Raw genomic sequence first — 16714 nt, forward strand, 5'->3', positions numbered from 1 at the left:
TACTCTTTATTTATTTTTAACATGAGTTTGTCTAAATGAACCAAGACTTATTCGAAACGTACAAAAGTTAATTATTTCTAGTTGGGCTGTAATATCCTTCTAGGTAAAAATAATGAACATTAACATTATGCTCCTTCTTTCTGTAACGTTGATATATGTATATAATCGGTGTGACGCGATACACGTTATAAATAAGCCACCGAGACTATAACCACGCTACAGTATGCTAATATTCAAATCTGTGAATATCGTTTTACCTCCAAACAAAAACACAACTATTAACTTTCAGAAAAAAACAGCATTAAACCAGCTTTTCAAGTTATAGTGAACAAATCACCTTTGGCCTTGGGTCTCCTGTTACTTTGCACTTCAGCAAGATGTCATCGCCTTCTTTAATGGTCTTGTCTTCGAGCTGTATGGCGAAAGATGGTTCTTTGTTCTTGGGCTTGGGTTTTTCTTCCACTTTCTTTTTGTTAGGTTCTGCAAAAATATTTCTATTACGTTGGCGATGGTGCTTTGAAATTAAAACCGAGAAACATCTAGTCCCTTTGTTACCGATGTTGCCATCATTGACTAAACAAAAAGTTCTCTTAAATGGTTCCCAAAATTATAGAATTTAATTAGAGTTTTTTCTCGTATAAAGAGTTATTTGTTTTTGAACGTGAAAGCACATTTTCAAACATTTAGATTACCATTTTGGCGTTGTAAAAGTTATAGAGTTGAATAAACTTACTCCTTTAGAAAGACTTCGTACACCCGTTGCGCTCAGTGTAACTTTTAGATTAATAACATAGACAAATACTTCACAATTCTACCATTATCCTCTACCAATAAAATAAATCAAATCCACCCTCCAATGCGCCAACACCATTTATTACCATTAAGAGTCACTCGGCCAAATTAGTCTGTAACTCACCACTGACTGTTACTTGGCAAGATGTCTCGGCTTTGCCGGCTGAGTTGGAGGCGACGCACTTGTATCTTCCCGAGTCCTCCTGCATCGCGTCCTCCAGTACCATCATCCCGATCCCATCTTTGAAGGTGGCATCCCCGTCTTCCGCCTCCAACCTCTGTCCGTCCACGAACCAGGTCAACTCGGGCACCGGCTTGCCGCTCACTTCGCACACCAGCCTTGAGGAAAAATAACGTTGATTTTTATATATGCATGAAATGAATATTTACAACTCTTGCAAAAGATTGTTGATCATATTCGTGTCCAGGCTTTTTTTCTTTTTTTTTCATATTCTTGTCCAAAAAGATATCGCCATTCGATTCGATACCCAGTGAGGTCATTGCCATGTTAATACAAGCGACAAAGATGAAATTAGGACATTCAAATATATATAGTTTTTCAGGTTATTAGGCATAAAGTTGATTTAAGAGTTATGTTTCAAGATAAAAAATTCTTGGTGGGATCGCGACTCATGGCTGCATTCCTATACTATTTTGGTATCGGATCGGCACCGACGCCAGCCTATCGGACAAGTAGCAAAGATGTTAGAAATTGTAGAAGAACAAGTTGACATCGCAAGTAAAAATAAACCGAAAGATAACGAAACGCCTTATGCATTTTTGTTAGAAAAGAGGTTTACAGATTTTCGTTTTTACGTGGATAAACTTTTGCCAGATATTTGGATGTGGATGAAGCGCAAACATTTCTGTACTACACATCTTTTATAAATGCTTTATATATAAAACATTGCTTAACCGTAGATATTATTGACGTAACTTGATGTGAACCTTCGCTATTTAACTTAAGGCTGGCAATGGCACTTGTTTTATATCATACAAAAAACGTACAAATTAATGTAGTCACTTATTCTGTGTTTTTGTTGTTTAAAGCCTATAAATTACAACGCCTTATCTCTAATCTTTTTAAACCAGCTTACTTTACGTCCTGTCCGTCCTGCAAGTTCAAGTCCACGAGGCCCTTGGTGAAGGCGGGTGCGCTGGATGACGGGCGCGTCGGCTCAACCGATTTCTTGGGCGCCGCTGAGGACACAGTGACGTCACAGACCGACTGGGCCTCGCCGGAGAGGTTCCGGGCGGTGCAGACGTACTTGCCCCCCTCGCGCGGGCCTGCTTTACGAATGCGAACTGACGCGATGCCTGAAAGAATGTGAAATGACCGAATGCTAAACTTTTGACTTAGGTTGAAAGAGGACAAATATGTTGCTGGCAAATGCTTAATATATAGGTATCCTTTGAACTGCTACAGTCTTGGAAATCAAAAGCATCAAGTCAATAAACTGACACACCAAATTTGGATAACACCTGCCCGGCGAACGTAAGTATTTATCGTTATTCAAGCCCTTAAAATTGTTGGTTTATTGTCTAGGTAAATTAGTTGGATGCCTCACAAAAGCTAGTTGGAAGTGTTTAAAATACATCGAGGCTAAGTATGGTTATAATGTACATAAACGTGAAAATGCGTCAACTTCCTTAACCGATTGTAGTAATTTTCTTAACCGCTAAATCGAACGAAGTAACTTCAGACAATTGTATCATTACCCCGATAGAAAAAAAAAATTAATCTGTTGCATGGCAAAGTTTACATCTTCTTTGTGCTGATTAACAAAAATCGCAAAACTTGAGTCAAAATACTTATTCACAAATAGGCAAGTTCCAAAATCAAGATGTTTAAATTAGACGCAAAGCAAAATATAGAAGTACCGTCTTCGTAGGACGTTTCTGAGGTGAGAATGCTCAACGACCTTCCGTCACGTGTCCACGTTACGCGTGGCTGCGGATGACCTGTGACCTTGCACTCGAACGACGCCTCGGAGCCTTCCGCCACTTCGACTGTGGCTGGCAGCAGAGAGTCGAAAGAGGGCGCGACGCGCTTGGCTGAACAAACAAAGGTCAAAGGTAACTTATAGCCGCCTTTGTGTTGTGACTGACAGGGTTCGTGTGGCTAATTGTTTGCAAAAGAAACAATGTAATGCAGAATAAAGATTTTTAAATGTTTATATTTTAGGTCGTCTTATAATTACAGGGTTAAATTTGGTTTGGAAATGTCACTTTATTTATATTTTTATTTATGTGTTTAAACAGAAAACCTTATGGTGTACATATATAGGTCAAACCCAAATAGACACTGGTGAAATAATGATAATTTCCTAAAATCAAATTTATAGATTGCATTTTATTTACAAGATGATTTCCAAAAGCTTTAAGAAAATACCACTCTTCGATTCTGATATACTAACTTTAAAATGGTACACCATTTAATAGGCCTACTTGACACTATTGAAGCCTTCATCGCTACGTTTAACAAACAAAAAAACATTGCAAAACTTACATCTGACATATATCCTAGCCTCGTGTGAAGCTTTGCCAGCCGCGTTGTGCAACGTGCACTTGATGTGGCCGCTGTGAGATGACGTCACGGGTGATATGGTGCACTTGGCCACTCCGCCCTGCCGGAAAAACACGCAGTTCAAGCAATTGAAATATATAATAAAAATACATGCGTTTTAAAACCCCGTTCAACTAGACACCATGAGCTAAGAGTATAGTCAAAGTATAGCTGAATACAAATAAAGCTGTATGCTACAGGTTGGTTGTTTTTTATTTTAAAGACGTGGCGGCTCGAAACTTAAATTCTCGACGTTTTAATGCCTGGCGACAGAATGGCAATATTCATATATTAAACATATACTATGAGATAACACGTTACTACACGCCCACACACCTAAAAACAAAAATGTATGATGACAAAAAATCAAAACTAATCCCGAAAATGCAAAGAACTACGTATTATTTTATCAAATATCAAAAAAGTTACCGCGGTGAATCACATTAGTTTACAAAAAAAAATTTTCGGGATAACTAATGTAATCACACAATGAATAATACGACCTGTTAAAAATAGGCGAAACTTACTCTAAAACTTGTGCAGTATTGAACGAATAGGACAGTATTGGATTGGGTGATTAAGCAATGCCGTTTGAGTTTTTACGCAATTGGAGAAATGAATTGTGAATTGTCAGTTCTACACGAGACCGTACAGTCTCTCCAACATCGGGGTAAACACTTCACATATTACTCGCCACGAACCTCGAACGTGATTGTTGCGTTCTCGACCGGCGCGTCGTTGGCGGTCCACTTCACTTCCGGTTCCGGGTTCCCACAGACCACGCACTGCAGCGCGAGCGTGTCGCCCTCTTGCGAGCGGATGTACTCGTCAAAGGGCGACTCGAACTTGGGCGGCGCAGACGGAGCCGACTTTTTTTCCGGCTTTTTCTCAGCTAAAAGTTTAATGATCATTCTTAAGTTGGCAAGACGTATAAAATCGAACAGTTATTCCGTTTGGTTATTTTCGACTTTTTTGGATTACCTTTAACCGTTAATTTTGTTATTGTTTGTCGATTTTTATAGACAGTTTTATTACAAACGATAAAAACACATTAATTTTTGTAAAAAAAATATATAATGATATCGACAAGAGTAATTATTCTCCTCGCGTATTCCTATAAACTAATCGTTTCATAAATTTAATCTATTTGGGCATTCATTTAATACGCCACTGGTGAAAAATGTGATTGATTAAACTACTTCTGTATCTATTCGACCGATTGCAAACTCGGCTTAAAACAATTCCAAACAAAGCGCGAAAGAATTTAATCCAAAGCCATAGTAATAACAACAACGCAAATTGACGAAGATTATCCTGCGCCCTAAAACCCACCTTGAACGGAAACGTGGCAGGAGGTCTTGGCTTGGCCCTCGCTGTTGATCGCTACGCACGTGTACGTTCCCGTGTCCTCGTCGGTCGCTTGCTCCAAGGTCAAAGCGGCGACCCCGTCGTGGTAGCTGATTTCTATGCCGTCTTCCGGTTCCAAACTCTGCAGCAACGAATATCAAAATGAGAAGTGTAAATAAGTCGACCGAAATATAAGAAACATATCAGATCAAAAATACAAGGGCATAATTATATGTCTTCATGATTGTATGTTTTTCTCAAACAATTTTTCAAACAGTTTAATACGTTTCAAAAACAAACAAATCAGCTGCAACGTCGATAGCTTCGGTTTTAAACCGTGTATGTTATCCTCTGTAATTTAACGCCGATTTGTTTTTGTTACAGGATACTGGGGATAGACCGATATATCGGTTTCCCATATATTTTGCTTCTACCGATATATCGATGTCAGTATTGCTAAATTTGAGCCGATATTATAGTACGAAAATATGATACAGTTTTTCCTGAAATCCTGCAAAACACCCCAAAAAAGGATTCTAGCATCACACCAAATTATATGCAAAATAAGAGTTTATTAAATACAGGTATAAATGAAATGTTATTTGGATTTTAATTTCAATGATTAAAAATCTGACTTTATCACAATATGTATAATATGTATATAAAAAGTTGGTATCGGGTACCGGTATCATATCGACCAACGCAAACAGGTAAACGGAGCGGACAAATGTACACCAATTGTCTGATTCTCGTACCTCGTTGTCATACATCCACCTGACCGTTGGCTCGGGAATTCCCGTCACCATGCAACGCAAGCACACGTCATTGTTCTCTACGGCTTTGACGTCACTAAGCGGCGCGGTGAACTGCGGCGTGATGTTTGTGTTGTTCTCTATGACGAAACAAGAAAATGAGTCAAACTAAAAAAACATGATTGCTGCAGTTTTAAGTAAAACGTTGCACACAAACCAAACCCATATGTGACGCCCATATTATGCGGTCAAGTGTTCAAATTGTTTTTTTTATCAAACAAGTTGCATTAACAGTGGACAGAAATTGCTCTTCTGGTGTAAACGGAAGTATAAACCGACGTTTCGGTAGCAGATACAAGACCTTAAAAGGGTTAATAATTTAGCTGGTAACTGCTGCCGAAACGTCGGTTTGAACTTCGTTTACACCAGAAGAGCGGTTTCATCTATATTTATGTTGCCTGGTGGAGCTATTTTTAAGTTGCATTAACATTCAAGTGAATTATCTCATCAAATTTTCGGCCAATGAATTATTTTATCAGCAAGTTGCACTGCCATTATTTTGGAGGAACTAGACAAAGAACAAACTTTTTAAAACTAGTTAGAACTTCATATGGCCACGTTTTGATATTCATGGTTATATAATACTGCCAAAATACTTTTCGAATATTGCTTGAAGTTAACTTCAAACAGATGAGAAACGAAGCAAATTTTTTTTACTCGACTTACGTTTGACTCGCACTCGACAGGCAACTGAGTCTTCTCCGCCGGGATTCATGGCACTGCACATGTACTGGCCGCTACAAGCGGTCGTCACCTTCTGCATTACCATTCTGGGAAAAAAATATTGATATCAGTGATAACATCAACGTTATAAAAACCATACATCGTAAATGGAATTGCAGTAATCTTAAAACAAAGGCTTTAAGCGCGTATAGAGAAGAACGATATTTTATGTATCGTAATAAAAAAGAGATTTATCTTAGTTTAAAAAAGAGAGCGTATTGCGAAAAACTCAACCGATATAACTAAATTCACAATCCCCTTGACTTATTGTTAAGTAATGCTCTCTAAATGATGAAAAAAATCAGAATGATAATAATTGCGTTCCACTTTTATACGTGAGGTTTGGATAGATTTCAGTCACATTACCTGATAATAATACAACTAGGTATCGAAAACGCCTTTTTTAAGATGCCAGCGATTCACTCATTTACCTTTTAGGCGTTGAGATTCGTGATCTAACTCTTAATTTTATGAAAACCTACTTTGCTAGGTTTTTATTGTAGCTGCAATCGGCCTCGGAAATCTCCTCCCCATCCAGAGACCAGAGTATCTCCGGCGTGGGACTCCCCTCAATTTCGGCCTCGAGGGTCAGGGTGTCCCCCTCGGAAACTCTGACGTCAGCAAGCGATTTTGTGAAGCGAGGGCGGGTGACAACTGGTCTCGCTACAAATGAAAACCGATAGGTTAAGATATTAGAACAATACTATACTCCAAGAAATTAATATATTTAAATTGCGTGTTCTTTTTTGCCAAAATCGCAATTTTTGAACCCTAGCCCTAATTACCAAATAAAACATGATTACCAAAAGATAGTATGCGCAAGAAAAGATAAATTAGAGGTTACAGTTTGAACCATACACATATGCAAATGACAATTGAAACAAATCACAGAAAATAGCCATTAATCATCCGAATTAAATTGCCATTATATTAATTTTATGTGCAGGAAAGGGCAATGAAAGACAGGCTCAGCGCAAAATTACCGCGGGACAGATTTGTAATTGGTCGGAACCTTATGACTCATTTCTTATAAAAAATGATTTTAAGAACGTTGTGGGTTATTGCATAAAAAAGCACAAATCTATCCCCAGTTCAGCAACGATTCAAAATCGCCCGACATGGAATCCAGGCTTCGACATCGTCAGTCAAAACGGCGTCCCAAAACAAACTAATCACTTGGCGGCAAATTTGTGCGCCATTAGTACAAACAATCAGGGCGCCTTAATCGAATTAACCTTTCGGGTTCGCGAACGCCAGAGTGCGGCCGTATCGACTTTCAAAAAGCCAGAAAGGCCGGGCACCGCGGTCTGCCGATGGCTAATCCTGGAATTAGGCGCCGCAGACGTAAACAAACATGGACCGAAAATGTGCAAAGGCCGGAAAGTGGATTAGCACTTTGGGATTGATCATTGTGTAAGCAGCAAAAATACCGTATTTTTGACGAGGAAAAACAAGCAGCGAAATTATGCAAATGTATTTGCTGTGCAAATCACCAGTTGTCTTTGGCCAGTTTGTATTTTGAAAGCGTGTGAACACAACGTTTATTGAACACACATAGAGAAAGGCTGGCTGTACAATACGCATATGTCTGAGTTTCTTAAATCAACTTTTTTAACTAACTTGGCGACCGGTATGCTTAATTGTATGAAAACAAGCCAAGCAAAAACGTAAATATCCTTCCAGCATCCCGACTATCAATAAAAAAATAGATCGAATAAAAAAATATACATTACACGTCGAAACAGAAACGGTTGCTACGGTAACGCAGAACATAATGTATTAAATATTTACACACAGGTCCGCACCCAAAATGGTCCCCAACAAAAAACATTAATAAACGAATTCTGATAATCTTGATTAAATTTCGGTAACCTACGAGATTTAACGAAATTATATAGAATTTTTGTAGAAATATTTAAAAATACAATAAATCTTGGTTAAGTTCGGATCAGCCGATAGCAGAAGTTATTTTTCGGGTAGTAAGGGTTTAACATAAACAAGGAAAACAAATACTTATTCTCGTAAATTAATGGCTGATCAAGCGCTCACCTTTGACGGTGACCCGGCTGCTGCACTGCACCACTCCTGCCTCGTTCACTGCCTTGCAAATGTACTCGCCGGCGTGGTTGGACTGGAGGTCGCGCAGTCGAAGGCGGGCGATGCCATTCCTGAACGAGGTGAAGACCTCATCTTCCACAATTCCGACCTCGACGCCGTTGCGCATCCACTTCAACTCCGGCTCCGGCTCCCCGGTGACCTCACACTGCAGGAGAAGCTCTTCTCCTGGAGGAATTCGAAAAAGAACATAAAACGTTTAAATCGAAAAAAAAAAACAGAAACACCAAAAGAATTAGTAAATTGCTAGTAGGAAAAAAGTGCACATAGGATTGAATGAAAATTAAAAACGCACGATTGAGCAAGAAAGCACAAAACTAAAAATCGTTTTATTATAGGGAAGTTATACGTTTAATGGAAGCTGTTTGAATTACTTTAGTCCAATTTGGACGGTTGTGTGAAAGCTTTTTTTCAGCTAATGTAAATATCTTTGTTCAGCGCCTGGTGCTTTCCAGCTTTCACGCCTATCAACTAAGATTAAGATTAGAGCAGGTGACTTCCAGCTTTCACGCCTATCAACTAAGATTAAGATTAGAGCAGGTGAGTTTTCTTTACAATAGTCTAAATAAAAAGCAATTTGCAGCAAATCTCGTTTAAAAACTTCGTTTGAAACATGCCATTTACAATCGTCCCACGTTTTACCGATGAAGCAACAAGACAAAACCGACGCTTACCTTCCAGAACCTGAGTGCTCGAGAGTCTCCTGTTAAAAGTCGGCGCCACAAAGTGTCTCCTCATGGTCATCTGACTCCTGTAGGAGGACGCCGGAGGTTGCTCAGCGATGCCGTCCTCTTGCGTGGCCTCCTGCGCCGGTTCGTGACGCACCGACGCGTTCGAGCGTGACGATGACGTCGACATGCGCGAGTGTGACGATATAGTGGAGGAGATCGACGACGTCGGCGAGTCCTTGGAGTCGTCCGGCTTCAGATTGGCGGGAATCGCGAGGTCGTTGACCTTGCGCCGCGGTTCGTCCTGGTGGTTGTCCGAAGGTGACCCCGAGCTCACGTGATGTCGGCTGTTGTCCTCGCTGGTCACGTGATTCGACTTGAGGGCAGATCCGTTGCTGGTCGCCTTCGCTTTGCCGCCCGGTGTCGCGCCTGAGCGGCAAAGAAACGTACAGTTAGAATTTACAACGTTGGAATAAGGTTTCTTGATACTGTTGTGTTTACTGCCACAACGCAAACGATTGCACGAAGGTTGGTGTCATTGCGCATGCAATTGTGGTGCATTTAGTCTGTGGATTTTACTCCTGTTTTTATAAACTTGCACAAGCCAAAGCTTGAAGAAAGTATGTTTATCGTAATTCATTTTATTAAATATTAATACAATAAATAGCTAAAATGACCAGTTTTGAAAAAGTAAACCATCACACCTTAAAATAACCTGGTATTTTATCATTGTGAAAACATTTGATATAAATTTAACATATAAGGTATAAATATTTCTTAAAAGTCATCTGGATATGGACCTACTCGATGTCCCGAACGCCTAGCAGGGCCGCGAAGTCCAGTTTCAAAATTTTTGCTTTATTACTGAACAACTACAATAAAACCAATGAACTTATCAAGTGTTTTAGGAAAACAGCAACTAAACACATAACTATTTTTCCAAAAAATAGTTTCTCTAGTAATTACGGTTCTTTTTTCGGCACCCAAAAAATATATTTATAATCGCGTCTTGTTGTTTAGACGAATTTACCAATCTTATTAGTTTATAGTTTAATTTTGTGTAACAAGTAATTGGTTTGCTCTAATTGACTAGGACTTGTTTATATTTACTTGACTGGGACTTGTTATATACACAAATTGACTTGAATTGGATTTGACTTGTTTACAACACTTGGCACTCACCCGTGATGCTGACGTCGACCGAGGCGGTCTGCTTGCCGAGCGAGTTGCGAGCGGTGACGGTGTACTTTCCCGCGTCCCCTCCGTCGCACTCTTCGATCTCGAGGAAGTAGTCGTTGCCGTCGTTCCGTGTCCGGATGTGACCGTCGGTTCGCTCCTCGTCCACCAGTTCTCCGTTCTTCTCCCACGTGACTGTTGGCTTTGGATGACCGAGCAGCGTGCACTTCAGACACATCCTGGAACAAGGGAAGAAAATTTAGGAATCCCGTATATGTGCAAGGTGTGGGTTTGTTGGGCGTTTCAGGCTAGGAATAATCTTATCTTCCCTGTGGATTGCTAGTTTCTCTACCTCTTTTATGTGCAATGTGCAATTGTGCATGTTGGTAACTTTGTAATTCGAGCTGTTATTTCGGCCAGGCGACTTTTGGTTTCAAGTAATGTAAGCACTAAACAGGTAACTATCGTATCGGGATTTAACTTATTGTTAGTTGTTTGGATATTTTATGCCAACACAACGAAGTCTTATTGGAAAAATTGGCTTCCTATATCTTCTACATGTTGAGGTATTTATATTTCCCGAAAATCTAGAAGCAGGATTGTAGTTATTGTCCCACTATAGCACTATAGAGATGAGTATCTCTATAAGGATCAAAAATGACCCCAATAGTTATTTAAACATGTAAGTACCTATTTGGACAAAAACACAACAACTTAGAATTAGAGTAACTATAGTGTCATTTAGGTGAAATTCATAATGATTTATCAGCACTATATAGTTGTAACATTTTATAAACACCAATTGGTCAGGTAAAGAACAACAAACGGTATTCAAAAAGCAAAAAAAACTTACAGTTCGCCAACCCCTGCCGTCTGGGGCCTGGGGCGCAGAATAAACCCGGGGCCCCTTCTGCGCGGCGGCGGCCCTCCCCCGCCAGTCTTGACCCCGGATGCCCAGGGTGATGAGTTGCCGGTCACGAGGCGGGACGTGATGCCGGTTCGCCCCAGCTTGGGTGACATCGAGGGTGAGCTGAGGTTGGACGTGCTGGGGCTGCTCTTGCTCGAAGTGGTGTGAGTGTAAGTGGACGACGATAGTTGGGAGCTGGATGAACCACGCGAGGTTGACATGTCTGCGAAATGAGGAAATGGTGTTGAGACTTGGTTTACAAATTATGGCTGAACTTGGGTGCACTATGCAGTAATGTACATGTAGTTTGATTGATAATGAATTGCAAAGCCAAGAAAGTCGAGTAGGTCGATATCATCTTGATTAAGACGTTTCGATTCGAGCTTTTGTCATCTTCAGTTAACAAGCTTGTATCGAAACGTCTTAATCAAGATGATGTCGACCTATTTGGCTTTGCAATTCATTATCCTGGCTGAATCTCCTTTTATAACTTGGTATCGGATCAGCACCGATACCACCTTAGTATCGGACGAGCAACGATACTACCACTTGACATCGGCTATTGATCCAATATAAGCGTACATCCCTAATCAGTAAATGGGCTAAAATTCTCTACAGTTAATGTTGTTTCAGAAGGTAAAGTCGCAAAGTAATGTAGAAGATCATTTGTTGCGAAACAAACAATTTAATGACTCTCAGGGACGCTAAAATACTGAAGTGTCAAAACAAAACGTTGACTAGAGTGGAAAGATTTAATTGCTTGCTACTTGATTTAATTTGTTTCTATAAAAGCATTCCAACAACGGTAGTCGTTTGCTACTTATAATAGCATTCCATTAACAGTGAGTGGTCGATGTCTAAAGGACAAAAGCACATGCACTTTGTAAGTTTCTTTTCTCGTTAGTCACATAAACGTTCGCAACAACTTTATTAAATCGCTGGAACGGAAAGTCGTCACAGTGTCAGTGAAATGAACTTGCTCGTGTACCAACGAAATTTCTCGCCCTGAAGGGTACGCGTACCCCAGTTTGAGAACCACCGTGTTGTGGTAATAAGATAAATGGGTAAATAAATTATGGACAAAGAAGAGCAAAGCAAAATACCTGATTTTAAAACAATAACTGTAATTGTAAATAAAGAATAAATGAAAATTACAAATACTTTTAATGGCAATTCTTATTAGATCAAACATGCATGGAAAAAATTATGCTTGGTTTCTGTTAGTTCGCAGTTTAAACGTTTCATTTCAAAATAAAATTGTAAACATACAAATATAGATCTGTTAAAATAGGGCCATGATTCGTCTGTTCAGCTCAAAAGTGAGATTTTAAATGTTTACATAGACAGAGAGATTTTCGGATCACGCTATAAGAGCTTGTTTGAAGCCGCGATAAAGATATCGAAGCCTTGAGAGCCACTTGGATCTGTTAGTTTGCCTATTGCCCAACGACTTAGACATTAGGCTCCATCGTCGGCAATACGATGCCTTGGTATTTCAACAACGGCTTTTACCGCATCCATTCGACTCGCCATCTGAGAAGCACGTCTTTCCGTCGAAACCCATAATCGGCGATTTCTAGGCTTGGATATCATGCGGTGCCACGCGTAAGACGCCCATGCAATACATTATCACATTCAGACGGTAAACGGAGAATCTTCGACGCTCTTAATGCACACACGAAGGTTTCAAGTGTCTACATACACACCCGGTCTGAACACTCGATAATCTTGTAACCGGGCATAACTGGCATTCCATTCGAAGGCAAGTCTGTGACACTAGTGCGGCTGGATAAAGAAGCTCGAAAGGAATATACTACAAATAATACGCTAGCATTTGGCTTTACTTGAAAATTGCTGCTTGATAAAAAAAAAGTTGGTCGCCCGCCAAAACAAACTTAGGGCTTTAAAAAATGCGGTAATTTTAGGCTTTAGGTGGGTTGTTTTGCGTCGGCGTCTATAGTGGTTAAATCACATTTCAGCTAGAGGCAAGTATGGCGATGCAGCATTTTTTCGGAACATTGAACAAAGAAATTAGATGTTGTTCAAAGCCAACTGCGTCAGAGCATACGTAAATCGACTGTTTTCGCGGACGATTACGAAATGTTAAGACAAGCTCACCTCGCTACCCACGAAGTAGAAACTGTTTCTACTTTGTGGCACATGGCGTGCAGTTTTGCGGCCTTTTTTCTTTGGAGGACATTTTTTTGAAAGCATTACAAAGTGTCGTGTTCTCTCTTCGCCTTCACGAGTCGGCGACAAAAATCCGGAATCAAAACACCGGCGTATCTCATTGCTTTTAACCGGCACGGCGGCCTGGGCTTTAGTCGGACGCAAAACACCGCTCGGCAGAGTGGTTTACGATTCGGTTCGACGGATGCTCTAACGACACCGGGGGTTGGGTGACTCACGGCCTTGAGGCGAGTTTACACGGCGATGGGTCGTTTGCTGAAATATCAAGTGACCGCTGCAATTTGGCGACGGGGGGGATTTCGTTTCACGCACAGTTGCGCCCCGCTAACGCATTGGCATGTCGCGATTCGTTACGGCCAAGCGATTTGGGAAAAGTTTTTTTGTGCGTATATCATGTTTCGCGTAGAAGCGAATGCCTTTGGTGGGCGTTGAAAGCGTTGAACAGAGGCATCAACGAATTTTATCAGAAGTAAAATAATTCATTTTTGGTGTTTGGTTTCCGGGTGACATTTTTGTGGCGACCATAAAAAAATGAATCGGATAAATTTCCTAGTTTTATTAAATTTCCAAAATAGTGAACACGTGGGTGGCCTTAACGAATACCACAAGTTCACAACCGATATGATTTTCGGTCAAAGAGCGAAACCAAGGCTTGGGTTTAAATTCTATCAGAAACCAATCTCGAGTTTAGAGAAAATTTATGGAATTTCTTAGATTGCGCAAATCAAATTTAGCATTTCTATCGAAACATTAGGAGTTCATAAAACGCGTTTTCCCAAAGAAGCTTAATCTATTATTATTTAAGCATCTGAAATAAAATAGCTAACTTAATGACGTTTTTGTCACAAAATTCAGTTTTTCTTAACATCATGGACTTGTTCAAAGGTTACATTATTATTCATAAGTTACGTAAACTGATGATGACAAATATTTATAGCAACGTCTTTTTTCGAGATTATGTCGATTTAATCGACCTATTTGACTTTGAAATTCATTTTCAAGCTAATTTGCAGATTCCTTTAGGTTACCTAAAGTATGTTATTCACAAATTTGACAAAAAATGGCCTTCTTCCTTAGTACCAACCTTGCAGATGCAGCTGCGCTGAGCAGGAATCGGATCCGACGTGATTGGAGGCCGTAATGGAGTAAAGTCCGCCATCGGCCGGTTCGGTTCGCGATATGACAAGGCTGTGGGTGCCGTACACCTCCATTATGCGCACTCTACTAGTGGCACTCACCACCTTACCGTCCTGCAATAGAACAAAAACACAGGGCGTTAGGGCGATTGACTGGTTACTACATTTCAATTGCATTTGATTTGGACAAAAGGAAGGACTCGCCTCTTACAGAATGGGAGAAGTTATCGCACAAATGAAATTCATATTTTTACCCAACTATTTTAGGATGTAAACTCGGACCGACGTTTGGCAACACACTGGCTGACCTCAGCATACAGTAAATTTTAAACAATTTAAGTGAAAACACTGGATAGGACATATTAGAAATCTGTTTCCGAGTGAAACACTGGATAGGACATATTAGAAATCTGTATTTCGCCTAAACTGGCATCATCAGTTAGTGTAAGTAAAGTAAAATACATAATAGATCATGTCTAATCCTGTGTTTCACTCAGGTTTTCAAAGTTTCAGTTTTGTTTATGTACGCGTCAGCGTACCAGTGATTGACAAGCAGAAACCTGCTGCCAATGGTTTGGATTCCATAAAAATACACCCTTTTATATAAATATATTCTCTAAGTTTAATGTGTTGCTAAGTAACTTGTTATTACAACAAAGGAAAATTTAGAAACTGAAAAGCTCATGCGACAAAACATCCAATAAACTTAGCCGTTTCTAGATCAAACCAAAATCGCATATTTAAAGCGGGGATTAGAACGAAATTCTTCAGTCAAGATCACGTTCCCCTAAATCTGCCCCCACGGTGCTAATCTACTTTGGAAACAAACATTCCCAATCGATCAGTGTTTGCCGTCTGTCACTCAAGAGCCAACTCTTGGCCGGCCTAACGCCAAACCGCGGAAAGATTTGAACTCGATTGGACCGAATCGCAAACAAATTGCTTCCCGTAGCATGCGAAGAAGCATTTTTTCTTCCGTTTTCGTATTTGCAGCGGAATTCCCACAGAACCGGACGGTGACTGCACTACTTAAAAAAAGGCGCAAGTGCTGCAACTTTTCAACGACTTGAAGTATCCCAGCAAATTGAAACGTGTTCAAGCCATGCATTCAATCTGCCTTAAAATACTATAACTGATATTAAAAAACCCTGAGCACAAACGCTATCAACGAATATTTTAACTTGCACTTACGTTTACTGTCAAATGCTTAAAAGATTTTAGTCCGACAAAACTGTTCTGTTTTAATACTCAAAAACCATCACAATACGTTAGCTGCCAACTACAGTTCATTAGGTCTAATCTAAGCTGAACAAAATCCCGGGAAACTTGATACGAAAGACCAGGCAGGCGGTGGTCGTCGAAATCTAGATGAACTCGCACGGCAAGTTCGACAAAGAACTAATTCCTTCTAGAAACTTTTTCTGGCGTGTTTTTATCACCCTGGGTTAAGAGAGGCCACCTTGCCACAGATAGTTTAAGTTTCTACTCAATCTTACTGTGTTAACCGCATAGAGCCACACTATATAAGGGCTGTTACCAAGTTTCTTTCTCATTTAACACGTATTGTTGGTTAGCCATAGATTAATTGTCAGTGCTACTAAAAAAAATAATAATGATAAAAGGCTACATAGTCGCGAACGGTTTTTCACCAAGGGGAATTTGTTAAAAATAAACAACATTCGCTCTTTTAAGCAATGTCTCATCGAGTTATTCGACCAAGATAGATTCTCAGGTGTGCTGCTTAACTTATCGTGGGAAAATAAATCATTTTATTACAACTAGACATGCGACTTAAATAGAGCACTATCAGTTTAAAAAACTGATTAAATTGGAACATTCACTTATTGGCTTGCCATGAAGGTCCATTGTCACGTTATAAATTTTTTGTTCTGTGAAAATGCACCGCAAACATTTTTTGATTTTTTACTGTGCAAGCTAAAAAAATTGGGAATTACTAATATAATTCCTGAGTTCAGTAGATACTAATACGTTCAGTAGATACTAAGATCTAAGTTTGAAAGCTGTACAAATCTGTAACTTAGGCTATCGAAGTTAAGCACAGGAAATCTATAAAATGAATTTAATATAACTGCAAAGTCCACATTAAACAGGTAAAAAGTCGCGGGTAAACCATCTCTACCCCTGTTTACTTTCTCTGTCGCCTCGCAAACCACACTAAATAATGAAGGTAAAAGACAGGCGCTACTGCTGACAAAGTGGCAAGCACAAACTCATCTACTTTCTTGCGAGTTGGCGCAGAGCATCATTCACGAATGCCGTCT

The 16714-nt window shown here is 39.9% G+C and overlaps 1 protein-coding gene across 1 annotated transcript in view; it reads right to left on the minus strand.

The window, feature by feature from the left end:
- LOC146132246 (myosin light chain kinase, smooth muscle-like) overlaps positions 1-16714 on the minus strand; it is a 101718-nt gene that overhangs the window by 40079 nt on the left and 44925 nt on the right. Inside the window, exons 7-21 of the mRNA XM_083397396.1 lie at positions 14381-14546; positions 11053-11329; positions 10206-10438; positions 9030-9452; positions 8290-8523; positions 6723-6903; positions 6184-6287; positions 5461-5597; positions 4691-4847; positions 4060-4250; positions 3302-3419; positions 2674-2847; positions 1890-2109; positions 917-1131; positions 338-480 (exon numbers count right to left, since the gene is read on the minus strand). Coding sequence (XP_083253522.1) covers positions 338-480; positions 917-1131; positions 1890-2109; positions 2674-2847; positions 3302-3419; positions 4060-4250; positions 4691-4847; positions 5461-5597; positions 6184-6287; positions 6723-6903; positions 8290-8523; positions 9030-9452; positions 10206-10438; positions 11053-11329; positions 14381-14546 — 2973 coding nt within the window. The remainder of the gene's footprint in view (positions 1-337; positions 481-916; positions 1132-1889; positions 2110-2673; positions 2848-3301; positions 3420-4059; positions 4251-4690; positions 4848-5460; positions 5598-6183; positions 6288-6722; positions 6904-8289; positions 8524-9029; positions 9453-10205; positions 10439-11052; positions 11330-14380; positions 14547-16714) is intronic.

Source organism: Ascidiella aspersa, chromosome 9 (assembly GCF_963924565.1).
Source record: "Ascidiella aspersa chromosome 9, kaAscAspe10.2, whole genome shotgun sequence".
Classification (NCBI taxonomy): domain Eukaryota; kingdom Metazoa; phylum Chordata; class Ascidiacea; order Phlebobranchia; family Ascidiidae; genus Ascidiella; species Ascidiella aspersa.